This window comes from Cavia porcellus, unplaced genomic scaffold (genome assembly GCF_034190915.1).
Source record: "Cavia porcellus strain 051 isolate PalLab524CR breed Dunkin Hartley unplaced genomic scaffold, mCavPor4.1 scaffold_21, whole genome shotgun sequence".
Taxonomy (NCBI): Eukaryota; Metazoa; Chordata; class Mammalia; order Rodentia; family Caviidae; genus Cavia; species Cavia porcellus.
In genome coordinates, this window is record NW_026947504.1 from 20,509,318 (window position 1) to 20,535,627 (window position 26,310).

The following is a 26,310-nucleotide window of genomic DNA, read 5'->3' on the forward strand; positions in this document are numbered from 1 at the left end:
TGCACAGAATGTAAGCAGGGATAGTTATGTGTGAATCTAAAATTTTTTATTTTTTGCAAAAAAACACACCTTTACTGTAGATTTGGGACTTAAAACTATTTATAATTGTGATTATTTACATGCAGTGACCAAATGGGGATTGTCTGAACGTAGTAGGAAAGATTTTTTATTTTATTCTTTTAATTTATGACCCAGCAGTTTGCAGCATGGGAAGTGTTCTTATTTATGAAGTGGACATATCTTCACGTGCGTGCCAAAGATGGTCCTTTTCACAAAAGCAATTTGCAGCCAGCACATCTGCTGTTCTTATGCAGAGGATTAAAACGAGCTATTTTTGTTGAAGTTCAGCTGCAAAGTAAAAGAACATTAAACAAGCTTGCCAGTAAAGTTACCTATTCTAGGTTTCATTTCTTCTCATGACTCTTTTCCTCCTTATGAGAAAGCCTTTCATTAATGATAAAAAGTTATATGTGGTGTTCAGTTGTGTTTGTCAGACTGCAGAATTTTATGCTGTATAAATCTTTTCTACTTCAGTCTTTTGAATACTAAATCATTATCGAGCTTTGATTTTCACTAGTAACAAAGATTTTCAGAACACATCAACATTACTGACTCATTGTGAATATGAGATTGTTTTGTTCTTACAAAAATCTGTATTAAACCTGTTCTGGCTTTCCCCTTCACATAGAATGTTGTTCATGGGGACCTCATCAGGAAACCAGAGTGGCATCTGCTATTCCCAAGAATTTTGAAACTGTACCTATAATTGTTATGAAAAAGAAGTAAATAACTTTTCCATATATTTTTGTTACACTTCCAGAGAAAAGGTGAATTGTTGAATTGGTCAGTCCTCTGGAAATTGACATTTTTCTGATTTTTTTAGGTCTGTAAAAACTGTGATAACTAACTCGCAACTACTCTGTTCATGGCTCAATTTTGTTTAAAAGAATGTGTAGAGATCCTTCAGGAGGTTCGCCAAAGTAAATGATGGCCAAAGAGGGACAGGCATATTAATTTGCACAGAGGCCTTGGAGTAATGCGTGGTGGAGAGGTGACGTCCAGGAACAGAACTCACTTCACCACTGTTAGGCGGCATAGCGGGCCCAGCCTGGCCAGCACTGCCGATTTTACAAGAAAAGCCAGAGATATAAATTTCATGTGAAATTTCCTAATTTTACACTATTGGCTTACCACTTACATTTTAAAAGAATATTATTCGAGCCAAGAAAATACATCTGTGTACCAGATACAGCTCAGAAGCTGCCTGTTTACAGTGTCCAGGGTAGAATCCACTGAAGTTTCTTAATGCACTTTCTCATGATCAAAACATAACTAGTTTTCTCTCTGGCCTTTTGTCTTTAGATGCTTAGGTCAGAAGAATTATTCTGTTGTGTGCATTTGGAGGCGCTGGTAGAGGATTTGGTATGGCCCTAAAATCTCTCTTCCTGTCACGTTTCAGATTACAGGACAGGCCCATGTTTCACTCAGGTCAACAACCAGATGTGCCAAGGGCAGCTGACAGGCATCGTCTGCACCAAGACCCTGTGCTGTGCCACCATCGGAAGGGCGTGGGGCCATCCTTGTGAGATGTGTCCTGCCCAGCCCCAGCCCTGTCGTCGGGGCTTCATCCCCAACATCCGAACCGGAGCCTGCCAAGGTGAGTCAGCAGCCATGCACCTGTGTCACAGTACGTGTCCCTGTCCTCCATGGGAGCTGGAGAACCAGCACTGTGACAGAAACCTTGGACCTGGCACCTGTTTCTAAGAAAGGCCTCGTGGACTAGCCTGGCAAAGGATGGTTCACTTTTTCTTTTTAAACTTCTAATAACTATGTTTCAGTTCTTAACATTGATGGAGGAGAGAGAGAGAGAGAGAGAGAGAGAGAGAGAGAGAGAGAGAGAGAGAAAGAGAGAAAGAGAGATTGATTTAAAACCTGAGGAAAATTTAATAATACTTCTTAAAGTATTTAATACAGAGAACAAGCACTCACTGAGTCTTCATCCGGCAGAGTGACTCCTCCTACCTACCACTATATGCATGTAGACACTTAAATATATTTGCTCTCATACTTCATCTCATTCAAGTGATGAGACCCTGTCTTGGTTACTTTTCTCTTGTTGCTGGGACAAAATATCCAACACACAAAATGAAGGAAGGAAAGGTTTATTTGGCTCACTGTTTGTGGAAGTTTCAGTCCATAATCAGCTGGCTCCAAGGCAGGTGGCATGACATGGGGCCAACACTTCAAGACAGCAAAGCTACAAAAGCAAAAAGGAGGGAAGCAAGCCTCTCTTCCTCTCATATTGTAAGCAGGCTTCTCCCCCCATCCCGCCCCTGCCTCCAGGGTAGTGGTAGCAATCACAAAATCTCCCTGTTGTCTCTTGCACAGACTCAGAAGGGTCTCACTCAGTAAGGGCCCTCGCCCCGCTGAGTCACTTAGTTAAACTTCTGAACTTCTCAAATTGATAAAATGTATCATCCGTAACAGGCCCTGAACCTAAGAGATAGGGAAAAGCAAGCTGCCCTATTTTCGCTCTGTGTTTGTATTAATATTGCAGTGTCTACAAAAGCGAAGTGTAATTCTGACTACAACAGCAGTTACTTTAGAACTTTTAACCCAGGTTGCATACATTCTTGTTTCCAGATAAGCTCTCAGAAGTCCCAGCTACATCCATGATAGTGATGCATACCAGAGCAGGGACCCAAGGATACTAACAATGGATTCCAACCCTAGTACCCAAGAACTGTTATGTGTTTACTGGCCAGTTGTTTTAATTCATTTTTGGCAGCCACAGTTCTTGACTGTTTTTTGTTTTTTGTTTTTGTTTTTTGCCATTTCTGTAATGTCAGATGTATTAAGTCAACTTTTAGATCCTGAAAATGTTCTAATGAGCTCTTAAATGGTACTTCCTGCAAATCACACAGCAGTAGGACCCCAGGAAAATGGAAGTGACTTTTGTCTCATTCACAGAGTTGGTATATTCATATTCAAGACAGGAAGAGTTAGATTTGTTTTTTTATAATTAATTCATTGCAAAGGTAGATCTGGAGCCTTTCTCACTGTTAGTAAGCAGTGTCAGAAGTGAAGGTGATGTTTTACCCACCCACATATAGGGCAAACTCTAGGAAGCAATCAGAATCCTGAGCTCTGAATAGGAGTCAAGTTTGGGGAGCTCATGTGTAGCGTTAGTTTATTGTATGAGTGCTTTGCATAATTTAGTGAATGAATACCTGGGTAATAGTCTCCAAAGACTTGGGTTTTTTTTTTTTTTTTAGTTTTGTAAAAAGTAATACAGATTAGGGATCCTTAATCTGATACCCAAAATATCCTTACATCAAAGACTTTTTGAGAACTGACAGGATATGACAAGTAGAGAATTCCACACTTGACTTCCTATGATGGGTCATGGTCAGAGTGCACAAAACCATTAAAACTGTAATAAAAATTACCTTCAGGCTCTGTGTGTAAGGTATATTTGAAATGTAAGTGATTTTTGTGTTGGTTTGGTTCTCATTGTTAAGACATCTCATTTGTAAATTAAAAAATTCCTCGATTTCTGTTTTTTTTTTTTAAAGCTGAAATCTGAATACTTCTGGTGTCAAGGATTTCAGTTAAGCTGAGCATGTATTTAAAATAGATCTGTATTTAAAATGGAGCCACAGGTCTGTTCATTCTTTTTAAGTCAGAAGTACAGTGGATGACATGATACATAGATAACCATATAACTCAGCAGATTAGAAACTTTATATTTATTTCATCACATATAATATTATGTCATCTGTAGGCTTAACAGTTTTAGGTAACTGTTATAGGTAAGACCTTATTTAATGGTAAAAATAGGGTTAAATGCTACTTTCATCTGTTATTACATGTAGTAAAATTTCATATTTTAATATAAATACTAGTTCTGATTTATATAAATACTAGTTCTGATATTTTATGTAAATACTAGTTCTGATTTCATTAAAAACCTAGTTTTATATAAATGTTAATCTAAATTATGCAACACTTCATTGGAAGATATATTCTATCTAGAATTCACGATTCTGTATAGATTTTCCAGACTAGTATATAGAGTGCCATATAATATTCATAGATTACTATTAATAATAGAATAGCTATTCTATTATATAGTCAACTATTCTATTATATAAATTTTCTAGATTAATACAGACTGAATTTGCTGGAACACTTTTTTATTCTGTAATAGATTTTTCCTTCTAACATGTCATTTGTGTTTTGTAGTTTGTTTTACTAGTTTTGTTCTCTCAGCTAGCACGTAAGCTCGATAAGGGCAGAGATGTGTCTGTACATTACTTCTGAGGCAACTGGTAGAGGATCTGAAATAGGATTAAGCAGTAAATACTTCCAAACCCCACTTTTTGAAGAAAGAGACAGCTGAGGCTGAAACAGGATTTCACTTCAACCAAAACATCCGAAATTGCTAGCCTGCTCCATCTATATTTGTATTTATGCTTTCTTAATTCAATATTTTGTCACAGAGGCCTGGCTTTTCAGAACATAATTATTTAAAAAGTACATCATCTGATCTCAAACTTTGTGAATGTCCTTCCGGATTCAGCCACATCTGAATACTTACTAATTTGATTTTGTTTATGCAGCAAAGATAAGTTTTGGATTCCACTTGCCTAAAATCTGATGGATTAATAATGATAATGGGAGCAAAATGAAATTTGCCACATGGTTAAAATGTCTGGAAAAGCAAGTTGAAAGGTTCTGCTTTATTTCAAACTCATGACATAGGCAGAAAGTTCTCAATTTCATATTAATCCTCACTTTAGGCTATTTTTGGAGTACATCTTACTGTGATTTCATTTTTCTCCCTAAATTCCTAGACTATTTCCCAAATACTTTTGCCAAATTAATTTGGAAGAGAAATGGCATGAAAAAGATATTACACTATCATATGGTATGTGCTGGTCATACATTTTTATGATAATGATTATTTTTATAGGATGATTGAAAAGTTTTATAAAGTTAAAAATGTCAGTTATGTGGATAACTGTAAGTAGCTAAACACTGACTCCAAAACATGATTCTTATTAGCCAAGGAGGACATTTCTGAAGTTTTCAATGTAATAATATCCTGTAGCTGATACAATTTTATTTACCTTACCTATGGTTTAGAAGAGAATGAAACATGGTTTTATAAGAAACAAAATAACTGAACAGTGAAGGCAACAAAAAATTAAGATGCTGTTTTTTTAAAAAGATTAAGCTGCAGGGAAAAGTGATTTTTTTTCCTGGTACTGCAGATTGAACTCAGTGCCTTTGTACTGAGCTGTATCTGCAGCCCTTTGTCTGTCTGTCTATCTGTGTGTCTGCCTACATACAGGATCTCACTGAGATGTCAGGACTGGGCTCAAACTTGTGATGTGCCTGCCTGAGTCTCTCACATTGCTAGGATGAAAAGCATGTGCCAGTGTGCCCAGCACAGTAATTGTTTTTAACTGTTGTTCTGTGACTACCCTCTGGGCTTAAATGAGAAAAGTGTGTAGTTCCATAAGGTCAGATTCTTGACTGTTTTCATTTTTATTTTACTTTAAACAGAAAAATTAAAAATAACAGAATTTCAAAACTAGCTAGTAGGACAGTGAGAATAATACATTATGTGTTGTTATATTCATAGTAGTTGCTCAGAGTAAAATATATAGGCATGAAATACTGTCCAAACAATATTAGCACAAACTTTTCTTTTCGATGAACTAAGAGACACTGGCTGTGTAACTATGTTTTTTATTTTAAAAAAAGATTAAAAGAGGACGTAACAACACTGTGTAACTATCTTAACTATCTTGTGTGCGCGCGCACACACACACGTATTTTCTTTTTTTGTTCCTTCCTTTCCCCTTTCTCCCATCACGGTATTTCTTTTTTCTTCTTTTGACAGTTTCTAGCTGTATAACTATCTTGTATGTGTGTATTTTTTCCTTTTTCCTTCCCTTCTTTCCCTTCTCTCATCAAGTTTTCTTTTCTTTTGGACAGTTTCTTCCCTATTCCCAATATCTATTGTACATTTTGGATTTTACTTGTTTATTTTCTCACACCGATGAGACAATACAGTGTTTACAAATGTGGGTCTGATTTATTTCACTTATGAGTATGGTCTCAAGTTACACACATTTACCCTATGAGATCTCAAGTTTATCTTTCTTTATGACTGAGTTTTATTCCATTGTATAAAAAATGCATTCTTTTTAATCCATTGCTTGGTTGATGGGCATTTGAATTGTTTCCAAGATTTAGCTGTTGCAAATTATGCTGCTATAAACATGGGTGCACATATATCACTATGGTATGATATCTGATTCTTCTGGGAGGATATCCAGAAAGGGAATATCTGGATCAAATGGGACCTCTAATCCTGGTTTTTTGAGGAATCTACACTGATTTCTATAGTAGTTGCACCAATCTACACTCCCACCAACAGTAGAGAAGGATTCTTTTTCCCCACATCCCCTCCAGCAGTTTTTGGTTGATTTCTTGATAATAGCCGTTCTTTCTTGAGTGAGATGAAATCTCAGTGTTGTTTTAATTTGCATCTCTCAAATGACCAATGATGTCAAATTGACTGTTTTAATTTTGAAAGCCTGTAAGTTCTAGTCCTTGCTCTTTACCATGTTTAGTCTCATACCTTCTTCTACTTTATCCTACACCAAAGGACAAAAATTAACTATACAGACTTTAAAATTTAAGGTATCAAGAAACAAGTGAAAAATTTTAAAAGTGACATTACATTTTTCTGAACCTGAAATATGTCATAAAGTGTTCCATGCATATGATATATTATTTTCTCATAAATTGTTACTATCTTTAGTCTCACAAATCTATTCTAATTAGAAGTGATATTTAAGGGTGGTACTTGACTTTATTTCTTGTGTTTTTACATGAACAGATTGCACTTCAATCTTTAAAAATAATATTCAAATGCAACTCATGATTTTTAATTTACATACTTTGCTATTTAGAGAATAAGATTTTAAACTATTCCATATGTTTTGAGACTGAAAATGTAACAGAAAAAACTTGCTTGTTAAATCCTGTCTGACTTATCACTGATGATGGTAACAGGTTGTTGTTAATCTTCTACTTTTCCGGGTAACATAAAATGCACAGGGATTCACATATTGTACACACAGTCAGTTCCTAGGTAGAATACGGGACACAGATTTCAATAAACAAACAAGACTATAGTCCCACCTTTGCGATACAGATGATGTTGTATGTTCTCCTCATACATAATTAGCATATAGAAGTATGTAGCTCCTTTAGTCTATGTGAATAGAGTGTAAACTCAGCTAAAGTCAAGCAGCCATAGTTGGACTCCATGGTTTCAAATTAAAGGATGATGCTCTGGGTATAAAGTGCTTCCCAGGCCTTCTATATATCATAAAGGGGAAAGGAGATTTAATTGTTATCTGACTCTTTTGATTGCATTACTAAAAATAGTTGTGACCAAAACATTTTTATCTCAGCTGTCTACATTAGTAGAATTAAGTAAATCATTATACAGTCTAATGTTAATCATACTGTGTCAACAGAATCCATTGCTGTTTAATCCAGAAGTAGTGAACTTTTCCTTTATTTCTGAACCCAACAATTATTACCTTAAAAATGAGTAACAACTTGGGGTAATGGCACACATCTGTAATCTCAGCATCAGAAGTCTGAGTTAGGAGAATCACCGCGAGTTCGAGACCAGCCTGGGCTACATAGTTAAGGCCAGCTACATATCAAAACCCTGTCTCAAAACAAAGAAAGGAAGAGTAGTAGAAAACAACTTGTACTGTAAAGTAAAAACCAGTAGTACCGAGGTAGAATGGTGATGAACATATGTGGTTGTGGGAAAGTCATGGGGTGAGGCAGAGTTCTCGGCATCGGCCATGAGCATCAGCATCCTGAGAGGCTGCTCAGTGGGACTCGCTGGCTCCCTGTCGGAGGGGAGAGGCAGGTCTGCTGATGTTCTGTTGGACAGAAGGAGCCTCCTTGGAAAAGATGGGTCAACTGAAGATCCTCACAGAAAGAGTGAGACAGCAGACGGGGAAATTTCAGCGCCAAGCCAATTTTTAAAATCCTCTCAGTCCTGCAGCCCAGAGAGCTCTGGAGGTGAGGAGGTAGGAGATAGGCCAGAGGAAGTGAGAAGCACTAGCATGTCATAGGTAGTTTGGAGAGGAGGAGGAGGGAGCCACACCACCAACTGAATGCGAAAAATTGCTTCCCAGAAAAAGAGGAAATGTGCATGGGGTGGAGAGAATCTGTTTCCATTGTTCAGTGTTCTCAGTAGAAGCTGTGAAACTGCCTCCTTTCTTCCCAGCTCCCCCGAGAGCTGTCTGCTTCCTGAGAAATGTCTCCATTGAAAGACGAGCAATAAAAAAAGGCCAACATAGAAAGGCTGAAAAGAAGAGAAAAAGAAAGAGCGTAAGGAAAAGGCACATGAAGAACTGGCTTCAAAGCATTGCTACCCAAACAAATGAAAGGCCAATCTTCCCTTCCATCTCTTTAAAGGGACAGAAAGGAGAGTTCTAAGAGTTCTATAAAAACACCAGCCAATAAATTAATGAAAAACATCATCATTGCTCATGAGAGAAACACAAATTAAAATACTGAAATTCCACCTTAGTCTAAACGGCTACTATCAGTAAGTGAAATAATTAGAGTGCTGGTGAGGCAGGAGAAAAGTATCATTTCTGCATTGTTGGTGGAAATGTGAACTAGGACAGCCACGGGGGAAGCTAAGTATAGAGATTTCTCTAAAGTCTAAAACTAGAGATTCTATTTGACTCAGTTCTCCTCTTAGATTCTTTCCAAAGAATTAATTTATATCACATTACTTCAACGCCTGTATTATACAGCATGATTCTTAATAACTAAATCTTGTAAGTGTCCTATATGCCCATCAACAGATGGATAGATACAGGAAATGTGGTATATTTACACAATAGAAGTGCCGTGTGGCCATAAAGAAGAATAAATTTTAGTTATTATAGGAAAACATGTACCTGGAAACCATAGTCATAAGTGAAATAAATCAGATTTGCATATGTAAACACTGTGTTGTCTTGCTAGTGTATTAAAAAAATGAAAAAGTAAATAAGATCCCAAAATTATAATAGATACAGTAAAAGGGAAAGGAACTTCTCAAAGGGAATTTTATTGTTTAATCTGTTACATAAGCCTGTGTCTGGTAGCCTGAGCAGGTACTTTGAGGTTAACAATATGCATTATATAACAACCATTGTTAAAATCCTGTCATCTTGTTTTAAAATCCTATAGTTCTATTGTTCTGTGCTGTTGTCATTGTTCTTGTCACCACTTTGCTTTAGTTGTGGTTTGTTTGTTTGCTTCTTGATTATTCTGGGCTTTTTCTCTTTAAAGTAAAAAAAAGAAAGAAAATGGATGCACCTTGAGACCGTAAGATCAAATGAAATGAATCACATACACAAGTATAAATATTGTATGATTTCTCTTATGAGAAACCCAAAGTAAAAATAATTTAAAGAACAAAACAAAAGACAGAGACCAGAATAGGGAGACAGATCCTCTGCAAAAGGGAAGGGGAGCTAGAGATGCAAGAATGAAAGGAAGGCAAGAGGAGGAAAAAGGAGTGAGCCGTGTTGTGTATGTGTACTGGCTCCCCACAAAGTGTATATCATCATGTACAGCAAATGCGTACAAATAAACTTCTAAACAAGTTACCTAAGGACAACAAAATGGGGTGAAAAGTGAGTTGTTAGTACTCAAGCAAGACACTGAAGGATTTAAAACCTTGTCCACTGAAGGCAAATAATACGTATTTACATACACACAACTCAAAAAAAAATTGATAACATAGGAAATCACACAAACCAAACTGTCAGGGAACAATGATAGAAAAACCAAAACACACAAGACTAAAGAGAACTGATGAAAGAAACTGAAAAAAGTTTTACAGTAGCAGAAAAACTTTCTAAAATAGATAAAGGCATGAAGATACTACACCCAGAAATAATGTGGATCCATGGGCTTAGTCAGGCACAATAAACAGGTGAGTTTTTGCTTTTAAATAAGAACATACTCCAACTGGTGTCAGGCTGCCTCTGAACACCTCGTAGAACACAAACATTGCGGCCAAGTCTAAACTTTTGAAATCACAGGAAAATGGGATTGCTTTTTTATTCTGTGAGGAGTCAGGATAGGGGGCCCAGCAAACAAGTCACAAGATGAGTGCAGGAGTAAAGTGAAATACAGAGTGTGCGACCATGCAGTCGTAGAGGGAAGCTGTGAGATGGCCAGTACTGAGGAGGAGCACTCGTTGCGGACAGAGTGCTGTAAGGCAAGTGCAGGAGAATTCCAGGTTCTTCTCCTAGGTGTCCGACTTCAAGGGCTGGAAGAGGACACTGACATTTGTTGTGATGATGAGCACTGAGACAGAAAGTTCCCCTAATTTTGTTAGAGGGTTAGCATCTAAGAGTTGTCAAAATACAGATATTTGCTTATTGTGCTGATGATTTCTTCAACATTTGAATTTGGTGTATGAAGGGGATTCCCGCTGTATTGATCATTTATATTGATTGGCTATATTGATCAGCTGGCAATATCAGATTCCCAGAGACAGACTCAATTTTCAGTTGCTATACTTTATGTGACATTTGCTTATATCAACAACATAAAAATAAGTACTTCCATATTAAAATGTGTCTAATTTGGCAATAGGAAAAGTTTAAAAAATACATATTGTCAACTGTAGCAATTACTTCTGTGGTCCTTTACTCCTAAAAATGCAAATTACATGAACTATTTTTATATGTTTATACCATTGCACATAGTTTACCATATTTGTACATGAACTAAAAAGTCATACTATCCAATATTAATTTATATAATATAAGGTTCATCTTTTAGGCAAGTTTTTGGAGAAGCTGGAGAAATTAAATGAGTTTGTAAGCTAGAATTATTATTGTTTTGTTTTATTATTTATAACTTTTTAATAGACAAGGATGGAAGTAACTATGTAAGGTTTAAGTTTCAAAAGATTTAATTCTAGTCCATAAAATCCTTATATGAGATTTGAAATAGTTCAGCATTTAAAGAAGCAAGCTGCCTGCCCAAATTGAAGGGATGAAGAGAAACACATCAGTGCACTCTGGACAGTAGAAAATCAGTCACTAACAGCTGTTCATGTTGCAGCTTTGAAGATATAAAAACTTGTGTAGTTCAAAGATCTGTGACTGTTAATGTTTGTTTGTGGTATATGCATCTAGATCTAAGTTCCTCATTCCTATGTGACTCTTACACTTTTTTTTTTTAATCACCAAACTGATGTAGCTAAAAGAAACCAATTCCATATACCTGCATAGTCTAGGAGACTTCTGAAATACAAGTTTTCTTTATCTTTCTAGGAAAATACGTTTTAGGCCATGACAGAATAAACTTTGTAATGTACGTTTACCCTAAAAAATTACTGAATTTGCGAAGTATGTAATTTAAGATTTTATGATAATATTAAGGGCTTTGTCCAAAGTTAAGTTTTTATAAAAATAGGTGATACTATATTTAACTATAATAAGCCAGTGTGGTGGTCAAATCTATTGAAAATAACAAGAGGAAACATAGTAACTATGGAAGGTCATCTATATTGTGGTCTTAAATGTTTTATCCATTGCATGTTTTTCTAGGAAATTGTTATGCTGTCTTGCTATGACTTGGTATTCCCTATAACACAGAGAGGATAGATATTTATGTAGAAATCCACACATGGGTTCTTTTTTTTCTTTTTAATTATTTATGGGAACAGATTATATAATGTAAGATGTAATGAACAGATACTCTGAGGAAGAGACACTAAGAAACCCGAGGCTAATTTAGTAGCATTATGATAGAAATTCTAGCAATACTAATGTTTGCTGATTAGAATGACATTGGACTGGTTTCTTGAGTTCAATTTCAGCATATGTAGAGATGGGGACAGCTATCACAAAGAGTAAGAGAGGTGAGTTGGTAGTTACTATTGTCTTCCCTAATTTGGTACTTGAGGACCTAAAAAGTCTTCAATGATTTGATTAGTTCTATAATATACACTAAGTATATAAGGTGGATGAAGATGGAGACAACTATTTGTAAAAAACTAGAGACAGTTAGATAGACAATCAAGATCTCCAGTGGGCTTCCTATGAAATCTGTATTTCTTTAAATTGTTTTTTTAACTGCTATGTTCTGTTTTGATATGTTTAATCTTACCCTCTTTGAGAAGTAAAACAAATGTGTAGGACTGATAACCATGTTACTGAGCTCTTGTTCGATCATAGAGCAGAAGGGTTTGTAGTGTCACTTTATGAATGTCATTCTAAATGCTTTAATTCCATAACATGAACAGCTACTTCTAAGATGACAATGTGTAACTTATCAACCAGCAATTTCTTACCGTTTGTTTTTCTGTAAGTTTGTATCATTTCTACCCTTTTTTTAAAATCTCCATGTATTCTTTTGTTTCCTTTTCTTTAAATAAAAAATTAAAAAAAAAAAAAAAGGGCTTTGTATGTTTGGCCCCATTTTTCAACTTTTGTATCATGATAGTCTTTCTCGGATTTATCTGCCAGAGAAATAATTGTCTAGGGTGGCTTATACCACATGGTAATCAGAATGGACATACAGAACATTTTCAACTAATGAGGTTTGAAATGTTTGGAACTAAACTGTTCAGAATATAAACTTTCTGCCATAAATTTCATTCCAGTTGTTTTTGTTCAGATCAGATATCCTTCAGTACGACACTGAAATTTACTTTAGTTTCACTGCAGAGAGATGCTTGAGACTGTTGTAATTAATTTTATAGACAGCTAAAATGAGAAAGAATAATAACATTACCAAACTACTGTAAATTTGAATTCTCTGAAGTACCCTCTAACATACGCTAAACTTGTGAGCTTACCAAAAATAATAGAATAAATCTGACACAGAGATATAGCGTTCACATACTTTTTAATGAAAATAAAAAAATAAAATAGAGAACAATATGAGTGATACGACCTGATTTTTGTTAAATGAGCAGCCTGGCACTGTGAATGGATATGGGAATAAAACTCTGAAAGAAGATAAGGCTAACTTATGGATCAATGGTTATTTCTTTAATTGTTATCTTTGTTTCTTTAACATTTGTTAAATGTATAACATTAAAAGAACTGTTAGAGTCATCTGTTTGAATACATTGTAACGTATTTGTATAGTATTATATTTATGTGCACTGCCATAAAAATGCTGAATTCAGTTATTATCTCATAAAGGAAGAAATTAAGACAAATTTACAAGAGGTTAAATGAAAATTTCAGTAAACTCTAAAGCACTTTTGAAACTTTTTTAGAATATCTCCTTTAGTTTTTGTGCATGTTCAATTTATTTTTGAATTGAAGAAGACCCCTTGTACTCTTGATTTACTGAAACTTCGAAAGTCTTGAATTTTGTCACTCCTTTACTCATATCTACAGGATAATTATATGCTTTTTCTTCTTTAATCTGTTAGTATAATGAATTATTTCAATGTTTAAATGTTTTAAGAATAACTTAAATTCCTGGTCTCTCTTGGTCACGATATATTATATTTCTTATATATTGCTGAAAGTGACTTAAAATTTTTAAGAATTTTGACTTCCTTTTTCAGAGAGATGTCCTTCTATTGCTTGATTTTCTTGAATGGATTTGTCTGTATTTTGAGGGGGTTTCGGGAATCAAACTCGGGACCTCACACTTGCCAGACAGCTGCTGTGTCACTAAGCTACACCCTCAGCCTAGGAATGGAGTTTTCTGGCCTTGATGTCAGAGTGACGTCAGCCCACTAGACAGTAAAGGACACCTCCTTTTTATGTAAGGAGTCTGTATACAGTTGGTGTACAGATTCTTCCTTAAATATTCCTCATTTCTTCCTTAAATGTTTGGAAGAATTCATTAGTAAAACCATGGAGGCATGAAGTTTTCTTTGTGTGAATATTTTTAAAAGTACGTTAGTAGATCTTCGACTATTCAGGTATCTGTTCCTATGTCAGCTTCGGTATTTTGGATTTCAAGGAACTTGTATATTTTATCATTAATGAATTTAGTGTAATGATGTTCATACTCTGATCTTTTTAATCTGTACAGAGTCTGTAGGAATAAGTTCATTCTCATTCAGTATTTCATTTCTTTTCTTAGTAATTTATTTCTTCCTTTTTTTTAGGTCAGTATAATAGAGATCTATCAATTCCACTTATATTCCAGAAAGCCGTTTTGTAGTCATTGATTATTTTTATTTTTGTCTATTCTGTATTTTATCATTATTATTTTTCTATTTACTTTGAGTTTGAATTGTAATTCATGTTCAGTGTATTAGTTGGAAAACAAGATTGCTGAGTGTAGAACTTTCTATTTTTATTATATGAACAATTTAATACTGTACAGTACATTTACATGTAGGCTGTATTACATTAGCTGTATCCCACAAAGATGGATACCTATTTTCATTTTAATTCAAAATAAATTTTAGTTTTCTTTGTGATTTCTCCTTTAACCCATGCATTATTTCAAAGTGTATTTAAATTCTGAATATTTGAGACTGTTTCAAATATCCTCCATTATTAATTTCTAGTTTAACTTTGTTCTGTTTAGAGAATATACCTTGGATAATTTAATCCTGTTTTATATTCAATGAATCTTTTTACATTTTTGTAGAATATAGTCCACCTAGGTAGATAGCTGATGTGCACTTGGTAAGCATGCGTGCCTGCTGAAGTATATGGCCTGTCCTGTGTATGTCACTTGTGACAAGTTGGTTGAAAGTATATTTTAAATCTTATTCTTGCTGATACTTAGTCTACATGTTCTATTAGTCATTAAGAGAGGACCATAAAAATTTCTACCATAATTTTGGATTTGCTCCTTTCTCTTTTTAGTTCCATCTACCAAAATTCTGTTTGCTCCAAGTGTTGAACATTTTATAATCAGTGTTCACATTTAGCATTGTGATGTCTTAATGAATTGAACTTTATGATTGATCATTATGAGTGAAATGACAGGCTTTACCCATGGTAACATTTCTTGTTCTGATGAGCACTTTCTTTTTTTTTTTTTTTTTTTTTTTTTTTTGGTCTTTTTCATTTTTATTGGTACCAGGGGTCGAACTCATGACTGCCTGCTTGAAAGGCAGGCGCTTATGCCGCTGAGCTAAATCCCCAGCCCCAAGCACTTTCTATAATATTAATAGCCAGTCCAGCTTTCTTTTGATTAATGTCTTTTCCATCCTTTTACTTATTAAAAAATGTCAAAATAGGTCCCTTGTAAACAACATAAAATCAGGTTAAACCTGATAATTTTGGCCTTTTTAATTAAATTATTTATGTCTTTAAATTTCATATAATTTTCAGTGTCATTGGATTTATATTGCTAGTTTTCCATTTTTGTCTGTCCCACTCATTATGTATTTTTGGTCAGGTAATGTTCATATTGAGTTTTATCTCCTGTTACATTATTAGCTATACCTCTGTTTATATTTCATTATTTTCTATATATATTTAACCTACCATAATATATTTTCAAATACTAATGTGCCATTTTATTTATAACATAGTAATTTTACAATGGCATTCTTCCATTTCTTTCTTCAGTGCTCCATGCTATTATTATTTATTATTATCATTATACTTTGCTCATTCGTGTTATTCCTCCAAAATACATGCTTATTGTTGATTTTTACACTTATTTTTGGTTATTAAATGATAAAATGTTTTGCATTTACCAATATATTTTCTGTTTCCAGGGCTTTTCATTTTTGGCTATCCTTTCCTTCTTGCTTTTATTTGCCTCCTTTAGCATTTCCCAGACACTCAACTTTTATTTATTTAAAAAGCCTTTATTAGAAATTCAGTAATTTCATTGTCAGTTCATTATGTCAATTTCATTTTCCGTATGTGAAATAGGATTTTTGTTCTGATACTAGATAAATTTAATAGTATAAAGGAAGAGGAGCATAATTGCAGTATCTAAAACTGACAAGGTTTTAAATTTAGAAAAACAGGACAGTCACCCCAATATAATAGTATTTAAGAGATATAAATACCCACCTTTAAGATTCAAAAAAAGCTTAGTAAATGTAGTAACTAGAGAAATGAATACTAAGTACTAATTACTATCCCTTTACAATTGTTAGGCAAAAAAATTAGGATACTGAATGGTAATGTCACACATTTTAGCAGAAAAATAATTGCGGAAATCCTGTAACAGCAGAGAATCCTCAAACTGTTGCTGATGTGAGACTCTCAGGTGCTCTGAAGAAGCATGCATTGGGCTCTTGGTATTCATGGCAAGTGTGTGTATAATTTATGATCTAATAGCTCTGATCTAGGTGTGTAGCTGTGGGGTAAGCAGTCTGGCTGCTCTGAGTACACATTCTGCTCCATAAAGTAGTGCAGTGGTGAGGTTCATTGTATCATGTGGAGGTGTTGGGAAGTTAGACTTGGTGTCTGTTACCAGGAGAGTGAACGAATAAAAAGTATCAACTCATCACACTAACAGATTTCTCACATAACATCATGAATGAATCTTAAAAGCCAAATTTCAAGAGAAAAAATTAAGAAATAAAATAAGACCTATAACATAATATCACTTACATAAATCAAACATGCACATATGAAGGGGTCCTGCTTCCCTCATCTCTTTCTATGGGGAATAACTGAATTTCTTCTCTCCATTAAGAGACAGACATGAATATTTTGAAAGTCAGTCATATGTATGTTGAAAACAATTTCTCCTTACAGATGTCGATGAGTGCCAGGCTATTCCCGGTATTTGCCAGGGAGGCAACTGTATCAACACGGTGGGCTCCTTTGAGTGCCGATGTCCTGCAGGTCACAAACAGAGTGAAACAACACAGAAATGTGAAGGTGAGTCTCTGCTTCCAGGACCGCTGAAGTCTTGGCTTTGAATTGGAGGAAAACATGACTGCATTTGGAATTTCAGACTATTCATCATAAATGTCACTTTATTTTAATATGAAAGTACAGATATAACTTGCTATAATTAGTTATTAGTTTGTGTATTGTAGCCTTAGAGGGTTTGATTTGGAAAGAAACAATGAACCTTTTGCATCTTGTTTGTTACTGCAGTCTCTGTGTACTAATGACAGCAGGAGTAATGTGGCCATTTGTATTTTTTTGTTAAAAAAGCACTTTTCCATTTCACTTATGCAACTGTATCAAAAATTAAACTTGGGATAGAGAAAAGAACTCCAAATTACATTATCATGTGTAAAATGATGTGTTAGTAGTTGGCATCATGTTATAATATTACAAAGTAAAATATTTCAGGTCTGGGGATTTAGCTCAGTGGCATAAGCACCTGCTTTGCAAGCCGGCAGTCGTGAGTTTGATCCCTGGTACCGATAAAAAAAAAAAAAGAAAAAAGACAATAAAAAAAACCAAAGTAAAATACTTCAATAGCCACAAAATTTAGAAAACAAACATAAAGAGCAGCTTCATTAGTATTCTCAAGTGTAATAGATTCATTGGTTTTATTTATGATAAACTATATTATTTATAAAACTCAAGATTATAAATGCATACAACTTCAGTGATCATAGATACTGAGAATTGTTTTATTGCTTGTAGCAATATTGAATTTTAATGCCTGTTATTCCAGTTTACATACAATTTAAATCAATTTATTTCCTCAAAGGTATTTTTTGAAAGAGAAGAAAGTGTAACAATTCTCATTTTGTTGTGATATAAGCACTTTTGAATTCTTTTCCTTTTTCCCTGTCCACAAGACAGTATTTTTTATTTTCTGTTGCATGATTATTGTATAGTTTCCTGTCCTCTGTAGAAAAGAAAATGAGAAAATGCGATACCTAGAGTTCAGTTATACATAATAGACAAGAAAATAACCTATGTTATTAGATAGGAGGTATTGTAGGGTAAATATGTTGCTGTTTCAGTAGTAGGTACCCTAATCCTATAAACTCACTCGATGTATCATCCTATATTTCTCATTTGCTACAATTCATTTATAATCAATGCCAAATTAGTCTTTATAATTATATATATTTTATACAACTGTATATTAACTTCATGGTTCCCATAAAAAGGTGATAAAAATGTAATTGATTATTATTTTTTTGGGGGGGTCTTTTTCCTTTTTATTGGCACCGGGGATCGAACTCACGACTGCCTGCTTGCAAGGCAGGCGCTTATGCCACTGAGCTAAATCCCCAACCCCATAGTTGATTATTTTAAAGACCAAATAAATTTTCTGAAACTTTGCAAATGCCTATATAGTATATGCTGTCTCACTACAATGTTGATCATTGTAGTCTGTGTATAATAAAGTTAAGAAAAATACTTACAAGGCAGACAAAATTATCTAAGTTTCCTTAATTAACACATTAATTCCACCAGAAATTCAGGGACCAACAGAAAGTGCATTGTTATTTTCTTGCTACATGTTTGTGCTTTCCTTGCTGGCTTTTTGAGGATTGATTCTGTTGCTCAACATCTTGTCATGCCTCTCCACTTTTTACTTCTGGAATAATCTGCAGACTAAATCCAAGGGTGATGTATTTAGGAACAAAAAGAGTATTTGGTCATAGGCAAGAAGGCATGTCACTGGCTGATCACAGTGGTTGTGATATTTCCATTGCACACTGAACAATGGATTTCTTCTTAGTTGAAAATGTAGTAAGCCCTTTCCACATCGTGTTCCATCACAGCCATACACAGAGCCAAGTCCAAATTTGGAGAAAGACAGTCCAACTCGTTATTTGCCACTTTCCTGTGTTCTTTAGGAATAGGGGCTATTGATTTAATGTGGGCACCACCCAGAGCTCAATCCAGTCGTGTCTTTCCTTACTTCCTGTCCTGGCAGCCAGAACTGTTTAACCATTGCCCAGAATTATGTGATTTAGTATTTGGGATTTATGGGGAATAGCAGAACTGGAACAAGCAATGATTAGAGTTTGAAATTTAAAGGTTTCATGAAGGCTTGGAAAGGTCATAGTTATTTTGATATGTCTTAAAAAGGCAATTATCAATTTTGTTTGAGAGTAATACTGTTTCTTTGTGTAAAAGAGCAAGTGCTATTTTACCTGTATAAAGTTTTAGTGATAAAAACATTTTAGTGTAACTGTTAGTATAATGTATAAAGAAAGACTATAAACTATTCCTGCATTTGGTAACAGCTTTTGAATTATAGTCAGTTTACACATAGTTTAGTAACAGTTTTAAAATGTTGCCATAAATTTAAAGTTAATATAACTATATATAACCATAGCAAATACTTTTTACCTACTGTCAATGGCAAATCATTTTTTTCTATGTGATTTATGATGTAGACATAAAATATAGTCTGTTGGCTAATTTATTTTAAGATAATACCCGTCTTGTTTTTATTGTAGAATGCTTTGTATTGCCATTCATACATTTATGAAATTCTGTAAAGAAACCTTTTATTAAAAACCTATGAATTACTAGGTATGTTCAAAATTATGAAAGGTAATTCCAGTATTCAGGCACTGAGTGATTGGGAAAATGGTGGCGTTTTAAACATGAAACTGCAAAGTTCGCTTATTATTTTTTAACAAATCTGTTACTGATTTCTCATGTGTGTACTTGCCATCTGTCTCATTCCACCCCTTGAATAACATCTTCCATATAGAATCTCTGTCGTGTTTAGTACTGTATCCCAGAGCTGAGGACAGTTCATGGCATGTAGTATATGGCGATTTGTTGGGAATGGGGTATGCAGTAAGTCAATTTATTTGGATGAATGTCCAAAAAGGAGGCAGAATACAAGTCTGAGGTTAAATGTGTATTTGGAAAGAGGCTAATGTCTTCAGTAAGGATTTTTTCTTTGCTCTGGTGAATCATCTTATTTATAGTATAATTTTGCTCTGGCTGGCATTGAAAGACAAAGCATAGTATTAAAATGCAGTTTGGTGTGATACTCTCTTTTTGATCACCTGTAGCTATTACGTATCATCTTTGGAACCTTTGTCTTCTGCCTTAAAAAATGGAACTGTTTTCTGTTAATTTTTGTGGGGGTGTTCTTTTAACTGAATTTTGGTGGAAGGCTTCATCTGACAAAATTTCAAATTTGAGAATGTGTAGTTTATAGTAAAATTTTAAGTGGTAGGTGAAGTATCTATCTTTTAATTTAATACTTGAGATATGGCTTCTTACCAATTTAATTTGTTTATATCAGTGGTCCATGAGACTCTTTTTAAAAAATATGTTCAGGTATAGTCTACTAAATAAACCTGAGCCCAAAGCAAGAAATATTGGAGCAGTATTATGTTTGCGTGTGTGTGTTTAGGAAAAATCAATTTTCCCCTTCACTCAAATTCCAAGTTCCATAAACCATCTAATGATACCCACTGCAGCCATGTCTTATTTCTACTGGGCCAGCTTGGTTCCAAAATGGTATTTCTTAATCCTGTTATATAGCAAGCAAAATGATTCTTAGGTGGAGTACAGTGCTTCTGTGCACCCAAAAAGAAGATTTTATCTACACACACATTCATTAGTCTAACTGCCTGTTGAAATTAAGTGAAGAAAGGAATGAAAGCATAGCCATACAATATGAAGTGGTACATTCAAAGACTGTTCAGCATTTTTCCCTTATAAAATAAAATATGTTCATTTACAGCCCATTCCATGTGGATAAAACACAAGTAGGTGCCCAGTGTCCTTACATGATCCCTCTTCCAGACCATACCTTCTTTAACATTTCTTGAGCTTGTTATTCTTTCCTGGCTTATATGAGAGGCAGGAAAAGAGCATCAGAGTATTGGAAGGCTTCCCTTCAGTGGTTCTTTATGTTTCACATAGTTGTTTTAAATTTATTCTGAAGAGTCTTTAGCCTTGTTCTGTTAACACAGCACTGTGTTGTTTCAAATTTGTAACAACAAATTTGCTTATGTATGCGCAGGCAACTCATAAAACTTGTTGGCACAATCTCTTTCGCTGCTATTCTGACTCTGCTTTGATAAACCCTGGAAAATAAAATCTGTATGCTAACATGAAAAGTGCTTATTTATACTTGTTTTACAAAAAATGTGTCACTTTAAAAGAATAAATACAGTAATCCTCAGAGAGAATTATGAATTAAAATGGAGAATAAAATAAGGAGAATATTAACATTGGAAATAGGTAAACATTTTGAGACTACCAGTTTAAAACAATGAAAAATGCTCATTTTTAAAGTCCTTTAAAATAAGCTTATAGTATTGTAAACATATATGTCTACATTGAGAATACTAGGACTATCTACCTAAAACTGTTTTCTGTCTGGATATCAAAGAATTTATTTCTCTAACACTTACCACATTTTAACTATCTTTCTTGCCTATCTCTCCTGCAAAATATATGTACCAATAATAAAATCTAATGTTCACTAGGTGGGTGGTATTCTGGAAAATACCAAAACCATGTTACATGGGTTATCTTATTAAATTTTCACAAAAAGTTTGAGATTGGTTGCGGTTAATTAACTCCCTATATACATGAAAAAAACTGAGGCATAGAAAGTCTAACTTTCTCGATATTATGTGGGTAAGACAGAGCAGAACCAGAATACAACCTCCAAAGCTTCTGCTCTTACACAGTGCTATTGCCTAAATGAAGGTGGAAAATCAGACAGCTCAACTCAAGGACTTTACCGAGAGGGTGAACTCTCTATCTATTGAATGTTCTAACGTAAATTTTTTACTTTGAATCACGTAAATATACTACACATTCAAAAAATTTAAGATAATTATAATCAAGTAAATTGATAATAAAAGCTCTCTGCACTAAGGAACCTTTTATGAGGCATTTATGTTGAGTGGCAGATAAATAAATAGCTTAGAAATTAATGCAAATGTATTTGAAAAATGTGTATTGAGTTAAATCTAAAATGGGAATCAGAAGCACTTATGCTTCAGTAAACCAGTTGACAGTAGTGTTATCAGATAGATTTTTAAGACACTTTCTCTGGGTCTTGAATGTGGAAATGTCAAATCCAAGAAAGAGCTACTAGCAAAGAAAAAAGGGACTCCAGAGAGACAACCAAGCAGGCCCCAAGATGACAAAAAAAGACAAAATTAGCATTTATCACTTACTAACGTGTTGAACAGAAATTGCCTGTCTAAATAGTTTCTTCCCACAATTGATTTCCTTTGCACCCGCCTTGAGTGTTAGTGAATATAGTCATCACTTTCCCATTGCTAGGACAAGATACTCAGATCCGTAACTTAGAGAAGAGGTTTATTTTGGCTCACAGTATTGGTGAGTTCTGTCCATGGTTGGCTGGCTTTAAGGCAGAAATACCAACATAAGAGAGCAGGGCAGAGGAAAGCTATTGATGCCATGGTGGTTTGGAAGCAGGGGGAGCGAGCAGGCTCCTGGGAAAAGATTATTCTCTTCCATATCAAACCCCTTGACCTGCCCTTCCAGCTAATCCTCATCTCGTAGCAGCATGTTCAGCTATGAATTCATCAGCGGATCAGTCCACTAGCAAGTATGGTGCTCCCATGATCCAGTCACCCTTCAGAAACCCCACCTCTGCATATAAGAGTTTGGGGTACATTTTAGATCTAAACCGTAAGAGTGAACTGAACGCAAAATGGGACATCACTACCAAAGTGACATCCCGCTTTAATATTAGCCTAAAAAATTGTTTTCATGACCTTTTCTACATACAATGTTCTGTGGAAACCTAGAGGAGAAAAAGTTCTATATTTGAGCCATACATGAATATAAAATCTCTAAAAGACAAACAGCAAAATATTATGCTTGAGGATTTAAAGAATGGTTTTGATTTGGCAGTGAATCAAAATGTGAAATATCTGGATCACATTTTAATGTCCTATAAAGAGATTTTATGCCTCAAACAAGAGGAAATTTATACAGATAAATGGCAAATTTAAGTATGAAGCGCAGTTCAGAAAGTAAGTGAAGGAGGGAAGACAGCCCAGTGTCCATACCTGAGATTTGCACTCAAGTTTTCAGGCCTCCACGCAGCACAGCAGCATACCTGTGCCTCTTGGGCAGGATCACGGCCCATTGCCTGGTGTTTCCATGCACGTTGTGTCAGATAAAGCATTTGACACTTAATGTCTTTAAGACAGGCAGGTATGGCACAGAAAAACTGAGTTTTTCTCATATATCATTTAATTAGGGCTTTGAGGACAGTTTGCAAAATAAGCTTTTTTAAAGCTAGCAAAAAGTTAAAATAACAAAACTGACTTACGGAAGCGTATATTTGCCTGCTCTGACAAAAGGATTGGTGGGCAATGCTAAATTGTCTATCAGGATGATGAAGGAAAGTAAACTAGAGATTTAAGGTTACCCATGAATTCCTGACTGGTCTCAGCCTGTTTTTACTCCCCCACCCTAGTTTCATACAAATGACAGCGGTGGACATTTGAGACCCAGAGGATGTAATTTATGTAACGTAAGACACTGGTCAGGAAATTGTACTTCATTGGATTCAAGGAAATTTCCAAATGTTGGAAACCAGTTTTGTTTCCCCAGTGCCATTTTGTGTTTAAGTTCTTTTAAAACATTTGGAAAAAAGCCTGGTAAAGTAATTCACATAATTCTTGTAGTTCAGTTTCTGCTGGAGATCACTGGAAACGCTGACAGTGTCCCAAACACCTTTCTCAGAGATTTAAGAACCTATTCTACCTAGAAGAAAAGAATCTGACAAATGCTTTAACTTTGATTTTAGAAAGAAAAAGCATAAACTAAGATGTGTCTTCATTTTACTTCTAGATAATTGCTGCATTTTGCTTGTTGAGTAATTGCTCACTACATTTTAATTTTATTACTAAATAATTGCTGTTTCAAAGTGGAAATGAGCATAGAATAGGTCAAAACTAAATGCTAGTTTTAGAAATATATGTGTATCTTTAGTTTCTCTTGACTTAGAAAAAAGAAGGGAGGGAGAAGGAGAAAAAGGGGAGGAAAATGAAAGGGAAGAGAACAATCTGACAATTATCTTGGTTCCATGCCTGAAGGAAATTAGTCTACTCCAAAGAAATATCCTGTTGTAGTAAAAAGTAAAAATATAACAAACTGGAAATATAATACTAGATCCAGGAAAGTGTTTCTTGTGATGTGGTCACTGACGGGCCTTGTATGTGCCTTATTCACTACCAGGCAATGGGAAATGAGGGAAAGTCTGTAGAACCTTTTATGGGATACTTACTAATTTTGCATACATTTGTATTAAAAGATATAAATTAAGCTGTGATAATGTGTGAAGTATCTTTCTTAACCTCAGGCCAAGCCTCCTTATTTTAATACAATTCTTTCATATTTCCATGAAAAGTGTTTCTCTTCCGTACTCTACCTTTACTAGACTTTAGCACAATTACATGTATTTTAAGGGTGTTAGAAGTACTTGTAAAAATTTTAACTGTGGTTTACTGCTATATTGGTGACAATTTCAGGCAAATTATTATTTCCAGTATCTAGGTGGCTGTTTTACTTATGTCCAGAGTACAGCCGTTTTATTTTATTTTGTATTTATCTATCTATCTATCTATTTATTTATTTATTTATTTTTGGTACTGGGAATCAAATTCATGACCTTGCACTTGCCAGGCAGGTGCTGTGCCGCTGAGCTATATCCCTGCCCAAATATAGCCCTTTTAATAACCCTTATTTTGGAAGATAAAAAATTTTTATAATTAAATTTAGTTATAATAGCATAAATTTTTAAAATATGTGGATATTAAATGAGTTGCTATATTTTGATATAAGATTTGTTTTTTCCTGGAGGGCTGTGGTTTTGTACTTTACATATTAATGTGTCTTTTTTACTATAATTATAAACATTATCCAAGGTATATTTTTATTCCAAGCTAGTAACAGCACATCCAACATAAATGAAAAGCAGGTTTCCTAGCCTGGCTAAAATTCTGCAGAATGGTGGAGGAGAATTTCAGCATTGTTTATCAACAGTGATACGCCATCACATCAAGTTCAGTATGGTTTAATTTAGCTAGCACTGGTGCTAATCTGAAGCATAAACATACACTTTACGTTTCATCTTCTGAATTCTTGGACATGCTACCAAATGATTATAAGTGTGACAATAAATCAAAACTTCCCCTCTTTCATTAGTGCTAAAATGCTGTGCTTCTATTACACACACATAAACCATTTTGTTCTGAACTGTACGAAGGATTGTAGTAAAAACCTCTTCCGTAACCTTATCTGTAGTATTTGGTAATGACAAAAATCTTTTAAAGAAGGATCATAAAAATGATATATTTGTTAGTGTCTAGGTTCAACTAAAGCTTCTATATGGATCCTCATTTTCTAATCCTCTGATAGAGGAAGAAAGCTTTCTCTTAGAAGACACTTTTCCAAATAGTGTCCTGAACTTCCATTGTACAAACTCTCATCTGGAACTGTTATTACTGGTTTCAATTCTGTCAAATGGTGCACCTGTGAAGACACTTGAGTGCAGAGCCCTGCTAGATCAGAGCCAGACACTCAATATTCTAGGCTTTGTCTATTTTCTTTGTCACAGATATCAGATATGCCCCTCTTCCACTGTACTGCAGCAGCCACAGAGCAGTGAGTGGGAATTGTGTTCTAATAATGTGTGTTCACTTAAACAGGCAATGAGCTGTGGTTTGCCAGCCACTGTTCTCTGTGATCATTCTTGTTACCCTGTATTTTAAATGGTCTCTCCTCAGCCTAATTCTGTACCTACTTTCTTAGTAATTGGCCAGATGACTTTACCTGATCCATAGTCCAGAAAAAAGAGTTGTAATACTTAAAATTTGGAGTGTTTTAAAACAAAACCCACTACTGCATCAGAATTATGTATTTATAGATGTTTTTCCTGAAAATATTATTGATTAGAACAAAGTTCATAGTAATTTTTAAAATAAGAAATAGATTAATTTAATAGTATAAATAACTCAAGAATTTAACAAGTAATATTTGAATGAAGAATTTAAGAATGACATTGTAAGATTTATTGTTAATATTAACATTATTGTTGTTGTTGTTGTTGTTGTTAGATTGCTACTCATTTCTAAAATAAGTGCTGACAAAATGGAATGCAAGATCACCATTGTATTTATTGGAAAGTCCCAAGAGAGAAGGGATGGCCTAAAAAGGCCAGGGCATAATGAATTTAGCTCCTGTTTTTTTTTTTTTTTTTTCTAGGTCTATTTTTCTTATCTCCAATTATTACGTGCTATTTTTCTTCTCTTACTTATATAACTGTTCTTTCTGTTCTTCTCTACTGTTGTCTAGGTTGCAATTGGAAAACTGGCTGTTCCTAAAATTAGAAGAC

General features: G+C 34.6%; 1 protein-coding gene across 1 annotated transcript in view; it reads left to right on the top strand.

Moving 5' to 3' along the window:
* Fbn2 (fibrillin 2) overlaps positions 1–26,310 on the top strand; it is a 224,999-nt gene that overhangs the window by 62,646 nt on the left and 136,043 nt on the right. The window contains 2 exon segments of the mRNA XM_063232411.1: positions 1,460–1,657; positions 16,779–16,904. Of these exon segments, the coding sequence (XP_063088481.1) occupies positions 1,460–1,657; positions 16,779–16,904 (324 nt within the window).